Genomic DNA, 25,286 nt, shown 5'->3' with positions numbered 1-25,286 from the left:
GAGAATGTGAGAAGGTTCTACATCAACACTGCACCACTTTCTGTAGAGGACGTGAGTATCCGCAGCCTTGGCTCTCTAGGGGATTCTAGAATCAACCCTCCATGGATTCCAAGGGATGGCTGTCCTTTTGGCTCAGGAATCTGAGAGAAGAGGAGGTTTACTGCACCAACCAGCCCCATAACTAAAACGAAGATGACCCTCTGGGCCTTGGAAGAGAAGTATTTACAATACATCTCTTGCCAATTGTTGAGGCTGGCAAACAAACCATTACCTTGTCTACTACAATACCGGGCTCCCTTAATGAAAATTGTCACCAAATATGGGGATAAAACTGAGAAAGCTGCTTTGGAGTGGAAGTCTTGCTTCTGCTCAGAAAATACAGGGTGCAGAACCATCAGTTCACCACAAGCAATGGTTGGCTTTCAGTGACCTGTGCGCCTACTGGGTTAGTTTTTTTAGAATGCCATAGCAGTTCGATAATTTTGCCACAAAAGGAATAGAGGTGGAGAACAAAAATAGAGAAGTGAAAAAACAAAACAGCCCTTTCCTTCTCTCCTCCTTATTTCGCGTTTTGCCCATCTGATTTCACGCTTAGTGACTCAGGGTGAAACAGAAAGCAGATGAGTACTGTGGTCGATCGGACAGAAGTTACTAAGAATCAGTCTTTAAATACAGCTCATCCTCTTGTGATACCGTGGTCTCCTTCCATTTTTCGTAGATCAGCATCTGAACAGCTGCGCATTTTTTTCTCTATGGCAGAAAACACATTCCTAGGTTAAACGCTGGTGTTAAAAGGGGGCTGCTATTTAGACCGTCAGGGAAGGCATTGCCACCTTGCTGCAGACTGGATTTCCGCTGATTGCTTTCAGTGCCATTTCATCTCCATTCCGTGTGCTCGGTGCCTTGCTCTGTCGCGGGGCCCCCATTTTCCCGTAACCAACCCCTTGGAGCCAATCGAGAAGTAAAGGAGCGAAAACACGCCCTCCCGCTCCCAATTTCCCTTGCTCGGCTGCTCGCCAACCGCAGAGCCGATCGAGACGGAGCCGCTGTCAGCTCTTTAACCCGGATAGGTTGCCGCTGCCGCCGCCGCCAGATTCCGGAGGCGAAGAACCCAAAGCCAAGAAGACATGGACGTGAATATCGCCCCACTCCGCGCCTGGGACGATTTCTTCCCGGGCTCTGACCGCTTCGCCCGGCCGGACTTCAGGGACATTTCCAAATGGAACAACCGTGTGGTGAGCAACCTGCTGTACTACCAGACCAACTACCTGGTGGTGGCTGCCATGATGATTTCCGTCGTGGGGTAAGTGGGGTTCCTCCACCGGGGGTGGGGGGACACTGATCGATCGGGGCCACGGATCCGGGGTCGACACGGGGCGGGGGTCGGGGGCTCCGTGTGCCAGGTCCCGAGATGCAGGGACTCCCACCCCCAGTCCAGGCTCGGCGCCGGCCCCCCACATTTCTGCGCCAGGGCAAACTTGTTCGCAGGGCGAGGCCGCAGCCATCCGGGGGGTGCCCTGCCCTGGCTCTGTCTGTGAACGAGGCGCTGGAGGCAGGGGAGTGGGAGACGTGTTGCCAACCCCGAACCGGGAAGATGACTTTTCCCGGCCCTGTGCCCGGATCAGACTCTTGGCCGGGCAGATGTTTAAAGCACCCTCGCTTTTTTTTTTTTTTTTTTTTCGAAAATAGGAAGAAACGGGAGAGCTGTGTAGCCCCGTCCTGGGGCCGGCTGGGGCGGGCGCCGCCCAGGCAAGCCTGGGGCGAGGAGGGCGCGGGCCCAGGTGGCGGTGTGCATGGGCTTCTAAGAGGCGGCCGGCTCTGCTGGGGTCTCTGCCTAGCGCCTGCCTGGCCGCACGCGAAAGCTGGGAGCCAGGGGCTGGGTGTCCCCTGGTGGCGCATCTCCCGGAGTGGAGCGAAGGCTGCGCAGACTCTGGGAACGGGGCCTTTTGGCTCTTTCTCCCAAAAGTTGCCAGCCGTGGTCGCCTTCTGTGTTCTCACACGCCAGCCTAGGATCTCAGTGTTATGGAAATGCGTGTTCAGTACTTAAAAGTGCCTTGTGTTAATTAATTAAGATTGCACACACACACCCTCCTTCCATTTTTCCGTGCAGTGAGAAATGCTTATCTCACTGTTGCAGGATGGCAGTGATAATCCCAATCTTGCTATCACCTACCTGTTTCTAAGGGAAAGGGCACCCTGAGTGTTTAGGAAGGCCTTCCTTGCCTTTCAAGACATGTCCTAGCAATCACAGAGGGAAAGAGGAAGCTGGCTTGGGAGGAAAAGGAGACATTCAGACTGGGAGGATTCGGGCTCCCTGTTGGTTGCCACACTCTCGTTGAGCCACCTCTCTGTGGGACCAGGCCCCTGGCCAATGCCGGAGGACATCAGGATGAATCAGACTTGAATCCTGGCCGGAGGGCACGTGGCAGTTGTTGGGAAGCTAAGGGAGCAAAGACACTGCCCAGAGGAGGGGGAAGAGTTCAGGATTTCTGGGTGTGGTGCAGAGCCACAGCTCCTGGGTGAAGTGGAAGTCACCTGTGGGCCGTCTTGTGGCCTGTGGAACTGGGAGGTCTGAGAAGGACTTGGTGTGCAAAGGGCATGGGCCCCAAGGGGGCTATGACCCAGAGCCAGGGTAAGATTAAGTCTAGGAAGGGCAGGCCAGAGGCAGCTGCCTTCTGGGGCCTCCCATGTGTAGGGCTTGAAGCTCCTTTCCAAACACTAACGTATATTGTTTTCAAGTAAGACAAATAGGAACTAGGCCTGCATCTGTTGTTTTTGCTTTCTTTTCCTCTGCTTTCTCTTTGCAAAAAAGCCTGAAGGCCTCTTATCTGGTGATCTGGTTGGGGAGAATTTTTTTGAGCCAACCTCAGAAATTTAGGGCAAGGTTCAACAGGGACCAAACAAGAGAACAGCAATGGCCTTGATGGAATCCATTTTTCACTGGGAAGGCCTGGGGCCAGCCCGAGACTGAGTCCGGTCCCATCATTTGGTGTCTTAGAGCAGCTGCTCAGCAGTTTGGGGCTGTTTGATCTTCTCCTTCCCCTTTCAAGTAAGAGTATGTTCATTGTCAGGGATGTTTTTGAAGCAGAAAGTGGAAAGTAGTCACAAAGAGTTTTTAAAAAATGAGTCTTATTTTTAAAAGCTTACAAAAGAAGCAGACCCATAACACAAGTTGTTTTGAAAGCCACACCTATGTGAAATGTGAAATTTCCTTTGTACTCCAGTAAAAGTTTATATATAACCTTCAGCTGTTTTCTGTGCTCATGCAAACACTCGGTGCTAAATTTCTTTGTAGTTTAATAACAAAATTTTATGCTTGCCTGTGTGTTGGTTACTTTAAGTATGTTACCTGCATTAATTATTTTACCTGCATTAAGGCTTATAGCTCAGTAAATGGGAGAGTGCTTCCAAAAGTTTGTGGGAAAATGGAATTCGAAGAAGTATTTATTTTGGTGCAAAACTTGGAAAGCCGGTTTTTACATAATTCCTGTTTTTCTATGAGGTGCACAGATTTCAATTTTTTGTACCAAAATAAACATACCTTTGAATTTGATTTTCCATGAACGTGTTGAAGTACCCTTGTAAGCTAATTTTTTAAGATTTTATTTATTTATTTGAGAGGCAGAGTTACAGAGAGGGAGAGACAGAGAGAAAGGTCTTCCATCTGCTGGTTCACTCCCCAAATGGCCACAACAGCAGGAGCTGTGCTGATCCAAAGCCAGGAACCAGAAGCTTCTTCCAAGTCTCACATGTGGGTAAAGGGACCCAAGCACCCTGGCCATCTTCTACTGCTTTCCCAGGCCACAGCAGAGAGCTGGATCAAAAGAGGAGCACCTAGGACTAGAACTGGTATCCATATGGGATGCTGGCACCGCAGGCGGAGGATTAACCTACTGCGCCACAGCGGCGGCCCTAATCTGTTCTTTTTATTGTTATTAAACCCATGGCTGAGAGAGATTCAATGACTTACTCAAAATCATAGCTCTGGGCTTGTGCTCTTAACTATTGTATGCCATCTTCCCATGAGTCATGAGGTCTAGAATATCAGTCTCGTAAAGCTGGAAAATAACAGGTACCTTCAGGGTTCGAAAACATAGTTGATTCTGGGGCATTCTGAGGAGAACCCAATAGATGGGTGGGTCAGAACAGACCTGGAGGCTGTTCACCTGGATCCTCTGCTGGCATCTGATGGTTTCTCCTCAGATCTTGGTAGAGCAGAAATGGAAACCAGGCCTGGGTGCGGCCCCGGGGGCAGGGTCTGTGGTCCTTGGATGTTGCATCTCCTGCTGGTGAGGAGGCAGCTCAAGGACGTGTTGGCGAGCTCCAGCCTCGACTCTCTGCTGTTGAAAACCGGCTTCAGTGAAGGGAGAGAGGGCCTGCTCCTCAGACTGCGGGAAGGGAGAGGCAAGACCACGGCAGAGATCATCTGGAACTGGAAACTCAGGGAAGGACTGCCCAAAACAACGTGGAGATCAACAGCGATTCGGATGGAGGGAAAGCCGTGGCTGACGTCCTGCTTTGGCAGAGCTTGCTATCCGTAGTTACAAGCCTGGTCATCATCCTGAAAGCATGGTGTCTCAGGCACGTGGGTCTACTGTGCCTCAGGTTAATGCCGAAGCTCGTCACTGATTGCCCTTCTAGAAGCCACTGTTCATGTCTTCTGGCTCCTTTAGGAGGTGAGAGGTTACGAGCCAGGTGAAGTGAGTTTGAATCACAGTCACTAGCTCTGTGACCTCGGTGAGCCGCCTTGTGCCTCAGTTTCCTCGGCTGTAAAACGAGACTAATTGTAGCACTTCCCTCCAAGGGCTTCTGTGAGGACTGACTGAATTTGTCCCCGCAAGGCCCTTGGAACACTGCCTAGCTCCAGGTTGCTTATTTCTGTCCTTGTTGGCGTGATCAGAGTGTCCTGAGAAGCAGACACGTCTTAGACTCCAGCGCCCAGTCCCCTTGCCCATTCTGTCTCTGCTGCCCACCTCAGCTGTCATCCTGCCTCCTGGAGGAAACATTTTCCCTCAGTCCCACGTGGGAACTGAGCCTCACTCCTTTGTGTTTTCCCTGTTACCCCATGGGCTTACAATTTTAAAAAATTTTATTGACTTATTTGAGAGACAGAAAGAGCACTCTCATGCACTGGTTCATTCTCCCAAGCGCCCTCAACATCAAGTCTGGGCTGGGCTGCAGCCAGGAGCTGGGAATGTAATCCACATCTAACATATGAGTGGCAGGGAACCAATTACTCGAGCCATCATCGTCGCCTCCAGGGTCTGCAGCCGCAGGACACTAGAGTCCAAAGCCAGAGGCTGCTGTCAAACACAGGCACTCAGATGGAGCTTATGGGTGTTCTAACCCTTGTGATAACCACCTGGCCAAATGCCCTCCTTTCAATAGGCTTTTTAGTTGTGTGTTTGTCTCCACTCTGGACTGTGGACTCCTTCAAGACAGAATTGTATGTTTTGCTTGTGGTTATTTTGTCCTTGTCTTTGTTGTTATTGTTATTTTTATTCCCTATATCCCTGAGGCTGGTTGTACAGCAGATAGGTAGTTGGTGAGTGCAAAATAGTCACTAAGTGAATATGAGACTGGTGTGATGACAGGCACCACATTTAACCTACTGAACAGAATAGATTCTCCTGGAGCTCCTAGCAGCACACCAGCACATGGCAACACACTCCTATAGTGAGGAAGTCATCGTTGATTGGTTAGGATTGCTTAGCTGGGTACAGATTTCATTTACAAAGGTTATAATTCATCCTCCATACTAACTTGTATTGTTCTTGGAAACTCTTGGTGAAATACTCCATTGCAAGGTTTCTCAAGCTCAGCACTATGGACATTTTAGAAAGTATCGTTCTTTGTCAGGGGGGCTGTCCAGTGCATTGTGAGTTAGCACAATTCCTGGCCCTGTCCCCCTCTTGGACCTAGTAGCATCCCCCACATCTAGCGCATCCTGACACTAGAAATGTCTTTTAGGCATTGCTAGTTGTTGAGAACTACTGCCTGGGAAGTCATGATGATTTCTCAGTACTAGCATTCCCTAAATGCAAGTTGCTTCATAACAAGTTTCGAAAATCGAGTTCTTGACTATTACATAGCAAAGCAGGTTGACTTCCGTTTCTTGCTCCTGACCTTTCAAACCTAAGAATGGAGTAGATTGGAAGTTTCACACAGCTTTGGTCATTATCCTCAACTTCTTAAATGTGTTATACTGTCTTCCTTTTATTAGTCTGGCCTGATAGATTCTACTTGTTCCACAGACTCAGTCTTAATATTTTTTGATGGAGTTCTGGCATTTGCTTTTATCAGCTTTCTGCTCAGAAGTTCACTTAGCCTGGAGTTCCAGTGGTACAAAATAGGAGTTAAAGGACTTATATAACTTAAAGTGCATCAGAACCTAGTAAGTAACACTCAAGCATTAGATGCTGTTATTATTACATTAGAATGTAGGTGGGGCCGGCACTGTGGCATAGTGGTAAAGCTGCCACCTGCAGTGCCGGCATCCCACATGGGCACTGGTTCGAGTCCCGGCTGCTCCACTTCCAGATCCATCTCTCTGCTATGGCCTGAGAAAGCAGTGGAAAATGTCCCAGGTCCTTGGACCCCTGCACCTGTGTGGGAGAGCCAGAAGAGACTCCTGGCTCCTGGCTTTGGATCTACACAGCTCTGGCCACTGCAACCAACTGGGGAGTGAACCAGCAGATGGAAGACCTCTGTCTCTCTCTGCCTCTCGTTCTCTCTCTGTATAACTCTTTCAAATAAATAAATCTTAAAAAAATAAATAACCTAGGTTACAGGCATATTTGAAATTCTCACTTCTTGCCAGAGTATATTCTCTTGGGCCAAAGAAGTATTAGATGATAGATGCACGTGAGTGTTACTGTCATAGTTGCAACTTGTGGGATTTTATTTATTTATTTACTTAGGAGACAGAGAGCAAGCTCCCATCTGCTGGTTCATTTTCCAAATGCCTGCAATGCCTAGGACTGGGCCAGAATCCAAGCTAGGAGCTGGGAACTCAATTGGGGTCTCCCACATGGGTGGCAAGGACCTAATTCCTTGAGCCACCACCACTGCCTCCCAGGGTCTGCATTAGCAGAAAGCTGAAGTCAGGAGCTGGAGCGTGGAATCCAACCTAGGTACTGTGATAAGGGAGGCAGACGAGACTAAACACCTGCCCTGAAACTTGTATTTCTTAAAGAACTTTGCTTCCCTCAGAGGCTTGACTAAATCTTTTGAGATTGAGGTATCACTTCGGAAGAGATTGAATGACTTAAAAGGAGTAGCGTGAATAACATGCTAGGGGATGTGTGTGGTGCGGGAAATCACTTTGGGTACTTTAAATCCAAAAAGAACAGATGCCTACGGTTAAAGAGGCCCTGACTTACCCTTCCTCTCCTCGACACGAGGAGGCACTCAGAGCTCTTCTCACAGCACACACAGCGAGAAGTCTCTGCTTGACTTTCAAACTGAAAAGCAAAGGCAGCAGCTGATGGCACCTGCAGTTGAAGCACTGAGCCTGTAAATCATTCTGGTTGTTAGTGGAAATCTCTATGTGCCGAACAGAATGCCAGAAGATTGGAGCTGGAGCAATCTATTCCAAACGTGGGCCCTAGGACAGCAGCATCCTTCCCCTCGGAGCTTGTCAGATAGAGAGAATCGCAGGCCCTGTTTCAGACCTACTGGGTTAGACTATTTTAATGTGAGTTTCAGAAGATGCATGGGCACATTGAAATTTTTTTTTTTTTTTTTGACAGACAGAATGGACAGTGAGAGAGAGAGACAGAGAGAAAGGTCTTCCTTTTGCCGTTGGTTCACCCTCCAATGGCCGCTGCGGCCAGCACGCTGTGGCCGGCGCACCGCGCTGATCCTGGTGTCCCATGGGGTGCAGGGCCCAAGTACTTAGGCCATCCTCCACTGCACTCCGTGGCCACAGCAGAGAGCTGGCCTGGAAGAGGGGCAACTGGGACAGAATCCGGTGCCCCGACCAGGACTAGAACCTGGTGTGCCGGCACCGCAAGGCGGAGGATTAGCCTCATGAGCTGCGGCGCCGGCCCTGGCACATTGAAATTTAAGAAGCGTTAGTCTCTTCTGACTCAAAAGAAACACTTCAAAATTTCAATTTGCATAAATGTAGCTGTATGCCTAGTTGTCACCTTCAGAGAGTCTAAATGTATAGGTGTTGGCTGAATCCAGGCATCTGGTTTTGTTGGTTTTATTTCTTTCCTATTCTTGAAGCGGTTGTGCTAATACCTCCGTTACAGTTGGGAACTACTCATTCTACTGCATCCCCTGACTTTTAGAAATATTAAGGCTTGATGTCACATGGTTAATTGGCACTTAAGCTGCTAGTAGTAGCTTGGTTTATTGATAGGAAGTGAAATAACTTTTCCTTCATATGGCTTATTGCAAGATTTATAAAGCTCTTGCTAACCAAATTCAACTGATCTTAACATTTATAGTTTTGTGCCTGTCTCAAAAATTGCTTCTTGGAGCTGGTGTTGTGGCACAACGGGTTAAGCCGCAATTGCATTGCCAATATCCCATATCAGAGTGCCTGTAGGAGCCCCAGCTACTTTTCTTCTGACCCAGATTCCCACTAATGCACTAGGACCCCTGCCACTCATGTGGGAGACCAGGATGGAGTTTCTGGCACCATCTGGGGAGTGAATTAGCAGATGGAAGTTCTCTCTCTTTCTCTCCCTCTCTCTCTGTCACTCAGCTTTTCAAATAAATATATAAATCCTTAAAAACATTTTCTTCCTTCCTTCTGAACTTGTATTTTCCAATGTGGCTTCAGAATCACCAAGTACACCCAGAATTTGCCACATATGAATGCCTCTGCCGCTCCTCCAACCAGAAAGGCGTCTTTACGCCCACTGGTATGCATTTATGCCACTCCCTTAAGGGTGAACAATGCGGCTGATGAATGAATGAGTCCATGTTTTCTTGGCTAACATAACTGCTCACCATGTGGCTTGATAGTTCAACCTATGGAGATATTACAGGAGGGTGGGATCTACAGCTGCTACTTGGTGCTTTGCAGTTTCTCAAGATGGTAAGGACTTTCTGGAAGACTGGTAGCTGTTAGTTGGAGCACATTACAGGAATCGTTTCAAAATGAGTGTGGCGCCATAATATGTTCTCAGCCTGTTGCTGCCAGCAACTGGAATTAAGAACTGTTCGTATTGTTTGTGCCTTCAAATGCTCCAAGGATGAGGAACCAAGTTTCCAGCTGGTAGACAAAGAAAGGGATATATGTAAGTATGAAGGCATTGGCAGGTAGAATGAATTGCAGTCTGTTTATGCTAAAGCTAGTAGAAATGCCCTTTTTAATTTTTGCATTTTTCTAAAATGTATTTGAAAGGCAGAGAGAGACAAAGAGAGAAAGAGAGAGAGAGAGATCTTCCATCTATTGGTTCACTCCTAAACACCCACAATAGACTGGGCTAGGCCAGGCCAGTGTCAGAAGGCGTCCACTGCTGCTTCCTGGGGTATGTGTTAACAGGAAGCTGGAATCAGAGGCAAAGCCAGGACTCAAACCCAAGTACTCCAGTGTGGGATGTGGGCATCCCAAGCAGCATCTCCACTGCCATGCCAAGCACCCGCCCCACACAAGTGGTTTTGAGGTTAATCAGCTTCAACATCAGTTCTACAATAATACTCTTATTTGGATTGCTTTAGTCATCCACTCAACAAAGAGTCCGAAGCACTTACCAACCTCTCAGACACTGTGCTCGGAGATACAGTGGAGAATTAGATAGCTGAGGCTGCTGCTTCATCAAGTTTCAAAGCAGCAAGACAACACTGAACGCCTCATCATTGACTTTTCTACAAGTGTAGCAAGCATTCGGAAATACGCACTCAGTAAACACCAATCCATTCTACCTGACTTAGCTGCTTTCCCCCCATACATGAAGATTACGAAACTCACATGTTGGAAATAACGTATATGGACTGGCGAGATGGTTATTACATGTTACTTGTCCTCACCTGAAGCTCAGATGCCTTCTACTCAGTTGGACGACTATTTACTGAGCACCTACCACATGCCAGTCTGGGCTCTGAAGATATGGTCAGGAACAGAACTCCACCCAGTCTTCCCAGATCCTCCCAGAATTAAGGTCCTCCTGACTGCTCAGCCCCTCTTCATTTGCACCTGAGACAGAGCAAGGGAATGCTGGCATTTGTGACCCTCTAGTAGGTCAAGTGTTTCCTATGAGTGGAGAGCTTTAAGGGGTCTGTTAACAATCATAGAATTTTAACCTAAAAATTCTTTTTCTAATAAAAATCGATTTTTACATCATCTTCTGACACTATGTAATTTTCTTCCTCTTGACCTCTCCCCTCCTTCACCCCAACCCTCCACTGTTTTTTTTTTTTTTTCTTCCTGCAGCTGTCAACTATTTGGTAGCTTCTGTTTCCTTTCCCTAGATAAGGATTTACAGTGATTCTAGGTAAGTGTGTAAATAAAGGAGGGTACTTTGGATTCCTGGCTTCATCTGTTAGAAGGCAGCACCTGTTGATCAATTTGGAGGCAGAGAGCGCCATAAAGGAAATCCAGGTGTAAAAGGTCAAGGTCCAGTCCTTGACACCTCACTGAGTGGCCATTTTGAAATTTCTTGTCATTTTACTTTTGGACAAATGAATTCCGCCCTTTATCTCTCAGAATATGTACCCCTAATCACTCTTCTGTCTCTTGTGGGGAGCTTGGCTTCCTGTTTCAGAGAACGCTTTCAAGGTCTGTGATCTCAGACAAAACCTGCAGGTTGCCGCCCATCCTGCAAGCTTTCACCATAACAGATAGGATTTCTTGGCCTTCTCTCCTGGTAAGTGTCTTCTGATCGAGACACCTGGAATACAAAGGCCCACTTCTAGTAGAAAACCAGTGCTTCTAAAGGCATTCGGATCCGGCTGAAATACCCATGAGAGTATTTCAGGCATGGAAAGCCAAGACACTCTGGCAAAAAAAAAAAAAAAAAAAAAAAAACCAAAACCTAAATGAAAGATCTCTGTGAGTGAGATCCCAGTGGAAAGAACGGGTCTTCAAAGAAGGAGGTACCTTTCTCTGAAGGGAGGAGAGAACCTCCACTTTGACTATGACCTTGTCTAAACAAGATAAGAGTCAGAGAACTCAGAGGGCTTCCATAGCCTTGGCAGCTCATGACAAGAGCCTAGGGTGATTACTGATGCCATAAACAAGAGTGTCAATTTGTTAAGTCAACAACAGGAGTCACTGTGCACTTACTCCTCATGTAGGCTCTCTGTCCTTAATGTGCTGTACATTGTGATTTAATGCTATAACGAGTACTCAAACAGTATTTTTCACTTTGTGTTTCTATGTGGGTGCAAACTGTTGAAATCTTTACTTAATGTATACTAAACTGATCTTCTGTATATATAGAAAATTGAAAATGAATCTTGATATGAATGGAAGGGGAGAGAGAGCGGGAAAGGGGAGGGTTACGGGTGGGAGGGAAGTCATCAGGGGGGTGGGGGAAGCCAATGTAGTCCATAAGCTGTACTTTGGAAATCTATATTTATTAAATAAAAGTTAAAAAAAATATATACCTTTGGTAGAAATAAAATTGATGTAGAATAATTGGGGAAAAAAAAAAAAAGAAAACCAGTGCTTCAATTTCACATTCCGCTAACCTACTTCCTGTTCCGCAGCTATACCTTCTTCTTGTCTGAGAGGAAGAAAATACAGAAATTGGGTGTTAGTGCAAGGTGAATAGGAAACTGTTCTGGGAAGGGTGTTTCTATGTCATCAAGCTCATTAGCATTTGTCCAATCCTTTCCAGAGCTCTGTGAGAACCTGCCATGTGACAGTACTTCTGAGAGAGAACCTGCCTTGTAACAATAATTCTTAGAGTTTACTTTCTGTTTTTAATTTATTTTAATAGAAGCAATCAGGAAGAATAATCAGTAAACAAATATCTTCCCACTTTAGTTCCAAAAACTTACTAGTTGTGAGCCTATCTATGAGTTCCTCATTTTTGAAAAAGCACTGATAAGTAAGAGTTTCTTTTACAATTCTGTCTTGGTACATGTCAGAAATTTTCTGTAATAAAAAGTTTCAAAGGATTTGTTGCAGTCTAACCCAAGTTTTGTGCTACTGTTTGTAGATGCATGGCTGTTGGAAGTGTCATTTATTAAGGTTTTCTTTTTTGTTTTTTAAAGATTTATTTATTTGAAAGGCACTTCCTCCAGGCCAAAGCCAGAAGCCAGGAACTCCATCCGAGTATCCCATGTGGGTAGCAGGGCCCAAGCACTCAGGCCATCTTCTGCTTTCTCTGGTGTTAGCAGGGATCTGAACCAGAAGCCGAGCAGCCAGGACTTGAACTGGCACTTGGATATAGGATGCTGACATTGCATGAGGCAACTTAACCCTCTAGGCCACAATGAGAGCCTCAATTTATGGGTTCTAACCCAGCTTCATGAAAAACAAAACAAGCAATCGACTTGATAAATGTAAATGAAACCTCTCGGTTCATAGGTATGCCTTACTGTGGATACTTTTAACATGTCGATTCCTGCAAAGACAGTAGATGTTGATCATTTGGATGGGTCAGTTTGATGGAGCCTACAGAGGATACAGTAAGTAGGATATTATAAGTATGCAGTAGATACTATGGCCTTCCTTATTCAATTGGATAAGAAAATCTCATAGGTTACTATGACCCATCTACGATCAAAAAGACGGGCCCTTACCCCACCCTAACTGCTATGAAATCTTACTTCATGACCCATACACCCAGGAAACACTGCTCAAGTTTATTCAAGACTTATTTACAACCAAAGCCTACATTTCTACTTCAAGTCAGCATTTGCGTAAACCAAAGCCATCACAGAAAACTGTTGGATTATTTGAAGAATCAAAGAGCCAGAGGAGCCTGTGGAAGGACAAGTGTGCAGGGAAAGGAATCTCCCTGCAAGCCATCCCTACTCTCCTTCCCATCCTCAGCCTGTAGGTGCAACAAAGCTTACAAAGGCACCTCCGTCAGGGAAGCCCAAGGGCCCTTCTGCCTCATCCTATCAGTTCATACTTGGCCCTTACATTTGCATAGTAGGTGCCTGTTTCCACTTTTGCTTTTTCACTTGTCCCTGGACGTTCCCCCAACCCCTATAGTATTTAGATTACAATGAAAATAATAGTGATTTGTCCAAGATGAGACTCATGTCACTTCATTTATGGCTCATGTCACTTAACTCATGCTGAGCTGGTTTAAATAACATAAAAATGTTTTGGGTTCTTACTTAGCTTTTTTTTTTTTTTTTTTTTTTTTTTTTTTTTTTTATGAATTATTTTATTCATTTGAAAGACAGAGTTATAGAGAGAGGTAGAGCCAGAGAGAGAGAGAGGGAGGTCTTCCATTCCCTAGTTCACGCCCCCACATGACTGAAACAATCAGAGCTGGGCTGATCCGAAGCCAGGAGCCAGGAGCTTCCTCCAGGTCTCCCACATGGGTGCAGGGGCCCAAGGACTTGGGCCATCTTCTACTGCTTACCCAGGCCATAGCAGAGAGCTGGATCGGAAGAGGAGCAGCCGGGATACGAACCAGCGCCCATATGGGATGCCAGCACTGCAGGCTGAGACTTTAACCCACTGTGCCACAGCGCCGGTCCCTCTTAGCTTTTTCCTTTCAACAAATGCTTACTACCTACTCTGTGCCAGACATTGTGTTAGGTGCTGGGGATAAAACATCACTGTCCCACCCTTATGGAGTTAATCTCTAGAAGAGGTCAGAGACATTCGTTTAATACTCATTGAAAACAATGCAAACCCGCAAGTGTGGTAAGTGCTGTGAAGGAGAGGCATCTGGTGCTGTGCCCTGTTCAGAGAGACTGAGCAAAGGCTGGTGGAGCTGGGACTTGAAGGACGCTGGAATGACTCAGCCAGGGAGAACAGCTTGTGCGAAGGCCTGTGGATGGCCAAGAGGCAGGGGGAGTTCTGGTGAAAGATGGAAGATGAGCCGGGGCACAGAATCAGGAGATGCGACAAGCAAGTTGCCAGGGAGGGCTACTGCTGGCCTGCAGGGGCCCTTGCTGCTAATAACTGGAGGCCTCCCTGCTGTGGTGGTGAATCCAGTCCAAAACCAAGTTGCAGGCTTGGCCTGTTGGGTGTGGCCAGGATTTCAGGCCCACCTACTCTTTCCACCATGCCGTTTTGTTCCAGGCACCAACCACAGGACTGCAAACCATGGCCCTGGCTGCCTTTGCAGCTAGGGACCAGATCCTGGGGAGCCTTGCAGAATGGGCAGAAAATTCTGTTCTTACTCCTGGAGTAGTGAAAAGCAAGAAATTGGGTGGGTGGGTTCATATTTGCGGTGATGCCTCTGGGTGTTTGAGGACCGCTGAAAAACCTCAGCATTTTCACAGAATTCTGTTGTGAGTAACTTGTTCCCTCCCCCAACCCCGCCCCTTTGTTGGTGAGTCAGGCTTACTCAGGAAATGTACTTCAAAAATAGCTTTTTGGGTTAGAAAATTGGAACTCAATGCCAAGCTGCTTCTTAAGCTTAGGAAATATTTCACTGCCTCTTTGGTTCTTGTTGGCATTGCAGCACCCTGGGAGCTACCAGATGTAAACTTGAGTTGATCAGGATCTCTGCTTTCATACATGTTCACTGCCAACTCTGTCATCCGTGGCTTTGCACAAACTTGTTAACTGCCGTGTGCCTTAGCTTGCACCTAAGAAGGGACTTCAAAAAGTTCATGGAGCAGTAAGTGTTTGGCCTGGCTGTTCAGAGGCACGCATTCTATATTGGAATACCTGGATTCAAGTCCTGGCTCCAGCACCTGACTCCAGCTTTACTGCAAATACAAATCCTGGGGGGCAGCAGTGATGGCTCAAGGAATTGGGTCACTGCCACCCACGTGAGAGGCCTGGACTGAGTTGCTGGTTCCTGGCTTTGGCCTGGTTCAGTGCTTGCTGTGTGGGCATTTAGGGAATGAACTAGCAGATAAAAGCTCTCTCACTTTCTTTCTCTCTTTCTCTCTCTCTCTGCCTTTCAAACAATGTTTTTTTAGTTCATGGGAAATGGAATTAAAAGAGAAGTTTATTTTGATGCAAAAAAAATTTGGAGACCATGAAATTTTTTTTTGTAACACACAGTTCCATGTTTCTGAAGCTCCTAACTCTGAGAGTCTGTGATCCCCTCTCCCTCTTTCTCCCATGGTTTCCTTGGATATGTTTCTCACATTTCTGGGCCTCAATTTATTCATCTGCATAATGGGCCTGGACTCACTCACCTTACTCACTCACCTTTGAAGATGTTCCTACAAAATTCTATAAGGGGATTCTAAATCTTTGTTTTTTTTTTAAAACAGGTTTGTTTATTTGAAAGACATGAGTGACAGAAAAAGAGGGAGACAGACAGATAAACAGACAGATCTTCCATCCACTGGTCACTCCCCAAATGCTTGCAAGAGTCAGAGCTAGACCAGACTGAAGCCAGGAGCTGGAGCCTGGAACTCTATCCAGGTCTCCCACATCGGTGGCAGGGACTCAACTACTTGAGTCACCATCTGCTGCCTGCTGAGGCACATTTAGCAGAAAGCTGGATCAGAAGCCAGGTGGCCAGGACTTGAATCAAGTACTCTTATATGGGCTTCCGAGTGGCAGCTTAACCCACTGTGCCACGATGCCTGTAACCCCTCTAAACCTTTTCACAACCATAAAGGACTCCACTAGAATTTTTAACTATATCAGGAAAAATGGATTGTTTCTTGGAATCGGGTCATATTACACATAAATATTGTATCCATAATAAAAGGACATTTAATATTTTTGATTTACAAAACTAGGTCCTACACCAAGGACAGAAACATCAAATGATCAATCTCTCTCCCTCTCTCTTACAACTGCCAGTGAGCGAAACTCCACCCAGCAGAGCCCAGCGGCAGTTGTCCACATGAAGGATGGGTAGCATATTTTTGGAAAGTCTTGTCTTAAACCTTCTTGGGGTTTATCCTGACTGGTGTGACAACCAGCCCAGCCGTTGACTAAAAAGCATCTTGGACAAGAACTGGTTCCCAAATTCCTGCACTCACTAGAGAACGAAATTAATCTCTCTCTTTCTCTCTCTCTCTCTCTCTCTGTGTGTGTGTGTGTGTGTGTGTCTCATTTGGCTCCATGTTCTGGTGGCTGCCAGGGCAGTGCAGCACTATGCGTTTTCTTGCTTCTCAGAATGGAATTGTTCGTAATCAGAACATGGAGAAAGCTATTATTTCTGCTATCAGGAACTTTGTTATTTGTTTTTGCCAGCTTGGAAACTTGGCTACTTTCTAATTATAGCTTGTGCTGGGCGTTGTAAACCAAAACCAGTTCTATAGGACTCCTTGCCCTGTCCCTTTCCCTTGAACATGAGCCACAGGAACAGGTGAAAAGCAAATTTGGAATTGCTCGTCAGGCCTGGGTTTTTCATTGTTCTTTGCCCTGGGCTTTATTTAGACATTCAACATGGATGTCTACTTTACTTGTCCAGAGGAAAATAGGAAAAAAAAAAGAAAAAAAAACTCAACATGGATTGATTATAAGCTTCATTTAATGAATTATTTTTAATAAGTATGCTAGAGAGAACAGAGGAAGTGACCATTGGTGCTTTGCTGGCAACCAGTCATCTTTTTATGGCTTGTGCAGCTTCCTCAGACTTGAATCCTCCATTCTAGTTCTTTGTGTGAATGTCGATCTTTGCTTTGCTGTATGGCTCAGGAATGTTTGGGTGGGTGATAGGTCAAAGTCAAGACTTGGTGGAAAAAAAAAAAAAAACTTGGTGAAGGAGTTTGTTTCTTTCATGCTCATTTCCCTGAATTTATGTATTCATTTTTAAAGTTTTTTTTTAATTCAAGTAATATGTGGCTATTGAAAAAAATAAGAAAATAGAAAGAAGCAAATGGAATAAAGCACCTAGACTAACTAGTAGAGTCTTTGGTATAATTTCTCTCAGAATTTTTTGGTACTAGGAATGAGATTTATTAACCTTGAAGAGTTTCTGGGCCTCTCCATTCTGTCTCCTTACCACCTGCCAAAGAGGATTTTGGTGGTTGTTGTTGTTGTTGTTTTTAAGATTTATTTTTTTAGAAAGAGTTACAGAGAAAGAACGACAGACACAAAGAGATCTTCCATCCACTCTCAAGATGGCCACAATGGTCAGGACTGGGCCAACCCAAAGCCAGGAGTTTCTTCTGGGTCTCCCTATGGGTGCAGGGGCCCAAGCACTTGAGCCAGCTCCCATTGCTTTCCCAGATGCATTAGCAGGGAGCTGGATCAGAAGTGGAACAGCCTGGACACAAACTGGTGCTCATATGGGATGCTAGCCCAGAGGATTTTGGTTTTGCCCTGATTTTTTTCTTCATCAGGCCTGTAAAGATATCTTTCTTTCCCAAATTAATCTGGGGGTTATATTTGTAAGTTGCTGACCATCTAGGTTGTTTCTAAGAATTTGTCATCATAAATACCACTGACATAAATACTGTAACAACTCTATATTTGCATTTTTATTTATTTCCTTAGTCTTATTCAGAGGAGGGGTTTACTGGCTTGAAGAATGTACATATTTATTTGCAAATGTTTTGAATGAAATAAGCACTTTATTATAAGGTTTAGTTCTACTACTTTTTCCACTATTTACTTATACTCTTACCACTGTTACTCAATTCTGTGCTTTTTTAAAAAAAAAATTAAAAAAGATTTCTTTGTTTGAGAGGCAGAATTATAGAGGGAGAGAGGGAGCGAGCGAGAGAGATAGAGATAGAGGTCTTCATCCACTGGTTCACTCTCCAAATGCCTGAAATAGTTAGAGCTGAGCCAGACCTGAGCCAGGAGCTTCTTCTGTGTCTCCCACGTGTGTGTGTTGGGGGGGGGGGGGGGCCAAGCACTTGCTTTCCCAGGCAGCTGAATCCAGGAGCTGAATCCAAAGTGGAACAGCTGGGACTTGAAGTGGGGTCCACATGGGATGCAGGCAGTGGCTTAGCCCACTGTGCCAAAGTACCGGCACCCAATTCTGTGCTTTTCAATAGAATCTTTTTCTTTTCTTACTTTTTCAAAGCAATTTGACATTAATTATATTCCTTGATTTCACTCAGTAAGGTGTGAAAAATGTTCTCTTAATTTAAAACTATTGAAAATAGCTTATGTGTTTCAGTAGACAGAATCAGAGCTAAAATTTAGAGGATTTTTTTAAAAGAACTGTGGTTATATTAAAAATCAATTCAAGTATGAGTCCTTCGTTTGTCCCAATACAGAAAAAGTAAGCTCTTATCTCACCTTTCTGCATTCTGTCTTCCCCCATTCCTCATTTTCAGGTCAGTTGTGTTGATACTTAGTGCATGATACAAGCACCTCATCCTTCATGAGAAAAAAAAAATCTGTTAACCTCTAGGGTAAAAAGTTAGCAACTCATTCTACTTCCATTCTGCAAATACCTTGTTAGCTGTTTTGAACACACAGTGAGTTAAGGTGGGGACTACAATGCCCAGTCATTTTCATTTATAAAATACTTGGTCTACATTTCTTCTTCCTGGTATGTCCCCTCCATTACCAAGGATAGTGTAATTGCTCTCATGCAATAAAGACCTTTGGCTCTGAAGTGCTCGGAAATCTCCATTAATCTCCTAATGATACTTTGAGCCTTTAGAAAAGTGTATAATGTGCCCTCTATTCATCCATTCAAATGCCTCCATGGAGCAGGCAGGTGATACAAGAGAGTGATTCGGGCCAGCTCTTAGGAAAACTTCTTTTTTTTTTTTAAGATTTATTTATTTATTCGAAAGAGTTACACAGAGAGGAGAGGCAGAGAGAGAGAAAGAGAGTCTTCCATCTGATGGTTCACTCCTCAATTGGCTGAAATGGCCGGAGCTGCGCCGGTCCGAAGCTAGGAGCCAGGAGCTAGGAGCTTCTTCCGGGTCTCCCACGTGGGTGCAGGGGCCCAAGGACTTGGGCCATTTTCTACTGCCATAGCTGAGAGCGGGATTGGAAGTGGAGCAGCCGGGTCTTGAACCTGTGCTTATATGGGATGCTGATGCTTCAGGCCAGGGCGTTAACCTGCCACAGCCCCGGCCCCAGGAAAACAATTCCTAATGGCTGCTCACTTTGGGCTTTGTCAAGGATGCAGGAGAGAGTGGTGAGAACTGAGGCTAAATAGAGAGCATTTATTCTAATTTATTCTATCGGATTGAGAAGATACTTCACCCAGGTGTTGACATGTAGGAAAACGGGTCTAGTGTTGCTAAATTGTCTTGTTCCAGGTGAGGCAAGAAACCCCATGTTTTCTGGTGGTTGTTTTTTTTTTTTTTTTTCTACAACATGAGAATCAAGTAAAAGTTTTAAAAAAAAATCTTACCAGGACAAATGAAATGTGAATTTCAACTGGATCTAGCACATCAAGCCCTCTATTCTATATTTATCTATCAAGCAAGCTTCGATGAGGCTTGAAATACTCCTGAAGAGCTACTGAAATACAACGTACTGTGTACATACCAGAGCCCAGGGTATATGAACGCTACGCACAACCACTGCAAAAGCAGCTGTAATCCTCAAAATTGTGGGCCTCTCGTTAGGATGACCTGACTCGTTTTGTGCCTCGTGTGAGCTGAGCACCACCATTTTCTCACCTCTATGCCTAAGTTTCTTCATGTGAAGTATGAGTGGCATCTCAGACAGGTAGTTGTGGGGGTCAAATGAGACAACCCAAAGTGCTCAGTTAGCACTCAATCCTTGTCTTTCCTCCCCTTCCAATATCTGCTCCCCCCTGCTGAGCCAGTCTTCCTTCTCTTTTGCATTGCAGGTTTCTGAGCCCCTTCAACATGATCCTCGGGGGAATCGTGGTGGTGCTGGTGTTCACGGGGTTTGTGTGGGCAGCCCACAACAAAGACATCCTCCGTCGGATGAAGAAACAGTACCCCACGACTTTCGTGATGGTGGTCATGCTGGCTAGCTACTTCCTCATATCCATGTTTGGCGGCGTCATGGTCTTTGTGTTCGGCATCACTTTCCCTTTGCTGTGTAAGTGAACCTGAGTTTTCTTTTTCACACATTGTTAAGACAGGTGTTGGAGCAAGTGGCAAGTGTCCAGTGGGAATTATATACATCTTATATGTGCTGGCATGTCGATAAAAGTTCAGAATCTTCTAAAACAGCAGATCAAGACCTAATAGTTCATTAATTTCTTTTTTTATAAGGTTTATTTATTTATTTGAAAGTCAGAATTACACAGAGAGAGGAGAGGCAGAGAGAGAGAGAGAGAGAGAGAGAGAGAGGTAGGGTGGGAGGGAGGTCCTCCATCCGCTGGTTCACTCCCCAGATGGCTGCAATGGCCGGAGCTGCACCAATCCAAAGCCAGTAGCCAGGAGCTTCTTCCAGGTCTCCCACGCAGGTGCAGGGGCCCAAAGACTTGGGCCATCTTCTACTGCTTTTCCAGGCCATAGCAGAGAGCTGGATCGGAAGTGGAGCAGCCGGGACTAGAACCGGCGCCCATATGGAATGCCGGCACTTCAGGCCAGGGCATTAACCCAGTTCATTAATTTCAGAAGTATTTGCTGGACACTCTTATGAGGGCACAACAATAAACAAACACATATAAATCCCAAGTCATACGGCAGGAACATGGCATTGCCTTCACTGAACTCCAGCTCTTTCTGATACTGGAGTCTGCTCGTGATCTTGTACGTGACAGCTTGATTGTCCCGATACAGGAAACAATCCATTTGTCACTTGGAACTATTTGCTCTCTACTTGCTTAGAAGATCATAATTAGTTTCAAAAGTTTGGTAAAAGTCTGTGGGATTGACTGGCCCAAATATGCATGCCAAATACTTGGATGCTGGCAGAGAGAACTCAATATTTTCTAAATTATGAATGGATTATTTACTAAGACCCCAAATACTTGAAGCCTGAAATCAAGAACAAATACTCATGAAATCCCTGTCTTATCAGCAGAAATCCAATTAAAATTCTGGGGTCAAGAACCTTTCTTTTTTTTTTTTTTTTTGACAGAGTGGACAGTGAGAGAGAGAGACAGAGAGAAAGGTCTTCCTTTGCCGTTGGTTCACCCTCCAATGGCCGCCGCAGCCTGCGCGCTGCGGCCGGCGCACCGCACTGATCCGATGGCAGGAGCCAGGAGCCAGGTGCTTTTCCTGGTCTCCCATGGGGTGCAGGGCCCAAGCACCTGGGCCATCCTCCACTGCACTCCCTGGCCACAGCAGAGGGCTGGCCTGGAAGAGGGGCAACCGGGACAGAATCCGGCGCCCCGACCGGGACTAGAACCCAGTGTGCCGGCGCCGCTAGGCGGAGGATTAGCCTAGTGAGCCGCGGCGCCGGCCTAAGAATGTTTCTTTAATTTGTTGCATTTCACAAGTGCATTTATTCTATTAAATAATCATTGGAATTTTGTTAGATTAAGCTCAGAACTTTATGAATTGCATACTTTGCTGAAGAAAATACTTGAATCAGTGAAGTCAAACTTGAAATTCGTTCAAGTTGTTCTCATGTGCCATGAGTTTAGTATTTCAGTGATTCTGTTTAAACATTCTGCTTGTTAACGTTGGTCTCTCTCCACATCACAGCCTGAGACAGGCCAGGGAAATGGAATGTATGACAGGCAGTGAGTCCAGGGTCCTGACCTCTCTTTCCTGATCTTCTGGAAACCAGAAGGTGATTTGAACCAGTCATCTCTGATGGACTGAGATTACTCATCTATCACATAAGGAAATGACATACAAGCAGTGATTCCCAAGCTTTGATAATCGTGACAGTCATCAGGGTGGATTTTTACAATATCAGCTTCCCAGGCACATCCCTTGGCGATCTTGATTCTGTGCAACAGTGGTACCCAAAGGCCCTGTGTTTTTAGAAAGCTCCTTGGATGTTTCTGATGACGTCTAGGCTGGGAACCTCCAGAGATAATCCACTTCAGTATCTGTCAAAATAAGGGTTCAAGATCTACCTGCATAGAATCATCCACAGGGACTGTCAACATGGCAGATTCTTAGAACCATACCCTAGTCTCAGTCTGAATCTTGGGTGGTGGAGACGGGGGTCTCCTCCATTTATCAGGTGGTCTGGGTTATTTGGATTTACATGGAAGCTGAAAAGCCACTGGTGTAAATTACATGGGGTGGGGATGGGGCACAGCTTGTTTACAGTAGACACCCTGGCCCGACTCCTTAAGATTCTGGCTCAGGAAGTCTTGGAGAGGGGCAAAGGAATCTGTTAATCAACAAACTAGGAATTCAAACAAATTTGAGCAGCAACGGGCCATGTAAGCGCTAGAAAACCTTTAGGTTTTGTAAAATCTAGAAATACATGCACCACTTTGGAAAACTGGCTCTTAGGAGGTAGCCTGCTTATAGCCTTCACCCTCCTGCCTTCTGCAAAGAACAAAATACAGATAGTCCCTGAATTGAGCAGGAGTTCCTTTCTGGAAGACCTTGGGTGCATCCATTTCTGTGTGGGTTGGAAGGACATTGATTCACTTTGAATTTCAGGGTCTCTAAGAAGCATGGCCGTGCAAGGTGCTGACGTCAGCGTATGCAGGAAGGAATGTGGCTGAGAGGCGATGGTCCTTCCTGCTCAACACAGGGTTTTCCATCACACATAGGAAAGCTATGTGTGACTCAACAAAGAGCTGGACAGGAAATATTTGAGAGCCTGGATCGATGAGGGAATCAGATTGGACTGCAGCTAACCAAGATAGTTTACTTCAAGTGGGAAGAGAGGGAGTAATGTCGATGTGGCGAATGGGAGTCGCTGCTTTGGTGCTAACCGTGTGTCACTTCTCTGCAGTGATGTTCATCCATGCCTCGCTGAGACTTCGGAATCTCAAGAACAAGCTGGAGAATAAAATGGAAGGCATAGGGCTGAAGAGGACACCCATGGGCATTGTCCTGGATGCCCTAGAACAGCAGGAAGACAACATCAACAAATTCACTGAGTACATCAGCAAAGTGAAGGAGTAAATGGTAGCTTTTCTGGTGATAGGGTGGCAGCAGAAATAGAGTTACCATTCACCCTTGACCAGACCCACTTTCTGTTTGTGTTTTTGAAATAGGAGGCGCACGCACACCCAACTACCTATGGCAGCATGCATGTGTAGGCCCAGCCGTTAACAGCTCTGGTGTTACAGAGGAAAGGCCTCAAAAACTGAAAGAAAACACTCCCCACCCTGCCCAGCACGTCCAGAGTTTCAAGTTTGTTTATGCAAACTGGTAGGAAATGGCTCATGACTATTTCTTGAGAGGAGTAAAAGAATTAGGGATTCCATAGCAACAATACTGCTATCTTGCAGGGGAGAAAGTAGTTGTAAAATATCAAGGCCATAGGAGTACGTGAAAGGCTGTTGAAGTAGATAATGCCACGCGTGAGCTTGTATCAAATCCCCTTGAGCTAATCCCTCCCCGGAAAATTCCCTAGGATTCTCATGTGTGGGGTATAAATTAGCTGAGTTTTTATTATTATTCTTTTAAAATCAAAGATGATCTCTATCACTTGGCCTCCTGTTTGACGTGCAGTGGAAACTGGAGAAACCAGTTGTTTATACTTTGTTTACAAATATAAAGATAGCTGTCTAGAATATTTTGTTAAAGTTTTGTAAATTTTTGAAATGCTAGTCATATGTTTTTCTCCAGCCTGTACTCGTTGCAAACTTCATGGTTTCTTCCTTACAGAGATTACAGCTGTGTTACCTGTATTATTCTTGACAGACTTGTTTAAAAAAAAGACAAAATAAATAAAGCGAAATGAGTTTGGTTTATATAGCACTTTGTTGTTATAATGAAAAAAAGTGTTTAAGAGTATTTCAAATTTTTTTTAATTGTTTAATTCTTAACTGGAACATTTGGCCAGAAGGAAATGAATTTACATCTTCTTAATTCTTGTGCTCTCAGAGAGCAAAATAGGCTCTTTGAAATTTGAAAATCATCTTGAAATGACCAAGCAAAAAGACTTAAAAATGACAATGACCAGCTTCTGCAGTTCGTCAGAATTTTACACATCAATTGTTACAGCCATACGCTTTTATAGATACACATTAGAATTAAGATAGCATGGGTTTATATATTCTATTACTTTCATCTCTTTTTCTCTTATGTGTTTAGGAATAGGTTATAAAAAATTTTTGCTTACCCACTGAGTGATTTCAAAGGTGGCGTGGAAAGCATTTAGGTTTCCCTAATGGTGAGCTGGGAAGAGAACTGGATCAGTACTTACTGAAGAAACTCTCTGTGTGTCCTAGGATGAAGAAGCAATAGTATGTGCTGTGCTTATTTTTTCTTGTATCGTTGTTTCTCAGCTAAGGTACAGCCTTCCTGTTAACACATCATTATCACCAGGACTTCACAGACATGGTCTAGAATCTGTATCCTTACCCAAAAGCGAAGAATAAAATTGATCAAAGTTGTAATTTTTTGTGAGACTTTATTGAATGCACATCACTTTAATATATTAAAAACTCAGTGACAACCCTGTAACCCAAGATGGATGTTCCATATAGCAAACACTATGAGCTTGTGTTTCAAATACTGTTTAACAAAACTTTGATCATTAATTTGAAGCTAGAATAAAATTGAATTCCAGTGGGATTCTTTCTTCAACCTGTCATGGGTTATATACACATTCTAGCCTCTTCCATTCTCTGCATGGTGAATTCTGCTAATTGACATAAATTTGGAAAAACTGACAATTTGAATAAAAAAAAGATACTCACTGTAATAACTAATAGCCAGAGATCAATTCCAGAAGGCTAATAATGGAAAAATATAACACATAAATGTCAATTATCTTCAACAAAGATCTTCAGGGCAGGGTAGCAGACAGAAGAAGAGTAATGTGAACTTCATCTCTTGCCAAAATCTGTATATGGAGGCAGTAAGCTATGAAACTCGATCTTTTCTTTTGGATATCAAGGATTGAAATCTTCTTTCAGAACAATTAGCACTTTTTAGATTGCTGACCTTAATACTGTGGCTGTACAAGCAAATGCAGAAGCACTTTCCAGAAATTCAATTACTGATATACATTAAGCTTTCAAATAATTTAGAGCACTTTTTCCTATCAGATCTGAGCTCCCTATTTATAGTAAGTGCTAGACACTTAAAAAGTTTTATGTATTGCAGCCCTTTCTTAACTATCCTGCTTTGTATGCAAAATGTTTTATATTGAAATATTAAAGAGGAAAACAAAGCTTCCTGTTGGCTATTCTAAAATTATTTGATTGAAATGTAAAATTTAAGTTTGGATACTTTTGTGCACTCTAAAACATAGAACCACCATATTTTTTTCCCATAGCTTGTCCTTC

General features: G+C 44.7%; 1 protein-coding gene across 1 annotated transcript; it reads left to right on the top strand.

The window, feature by feature from the left end:
- Positions 1–576: 576 nt before the first annotated feature.
- ARL6IP5 (ARF like GTPase 6 interacting protein 5) lies at positions 577–24,392 on the top strand. Its single transcript, XM_002713307.5, has 3 exons — positions 577–1,303; positions 19,782–19,999; positions 22,778–24,392. Exons 1-3 carry the CDS (start codon positions 1,128–1,130, stop codon positions 22,948–22,950), a joined length of 567 nt encoding a protein of 188 aa, XP_002713353.1. The 5' UTR covers positions 577–1,127; the 3' UTR covers positions 22,951–24,392.
- The last annotated feature ends 894 nt before the right edge of the window (positions 24,393–25,286 follow it).

This window comes from Oryctolagus cuniculus, chromosome 10 (assembly GCF_964237555.1).
Source record: "Oryctolagus cuniculus chromosome 10, mOryCun1.1, whole genome shotgun sequence".
NCBI lineage: Eukaryota > Metazoa > Chordata > Mammalia > Lagomorpha > Leporidae > Oryctolagus > Oryctolagus cuniculus.
The sequence above is the reverse complement of the archived record's forward strand: the minus strand, read 5'-3'. Positions and strand labels throughout refer to the sequence as shown.

What these genes read in the sequence shown, in the direction of transcription:
- ARL6IP5 (XM_002713307.5), top strand. Translation starts at nt 1,128, where the DNA reads ATGGACGTGAATATCGCCCCACTCCGCGCCTGGGACGATTTCTTCCCG. An exon ending in ATGATGATTTCCGTCGTGGG is followed by an intron (nt 1,304 to 19,781) that starts GTAAGTGGGGTT and finishes TTTGCATTGCAG; the next exon opens with GTTTCTGAGCCCCTTCAACA. An exon ending in CATCACTTTCCCTTTGCTGT is followed by an intron (nt 20,000 to 22,777) that starts GTAAGTGAACCT and finishes ACTTCTCTGCAG; the next exon opens with TGATGTTCATCCATGCCTCG.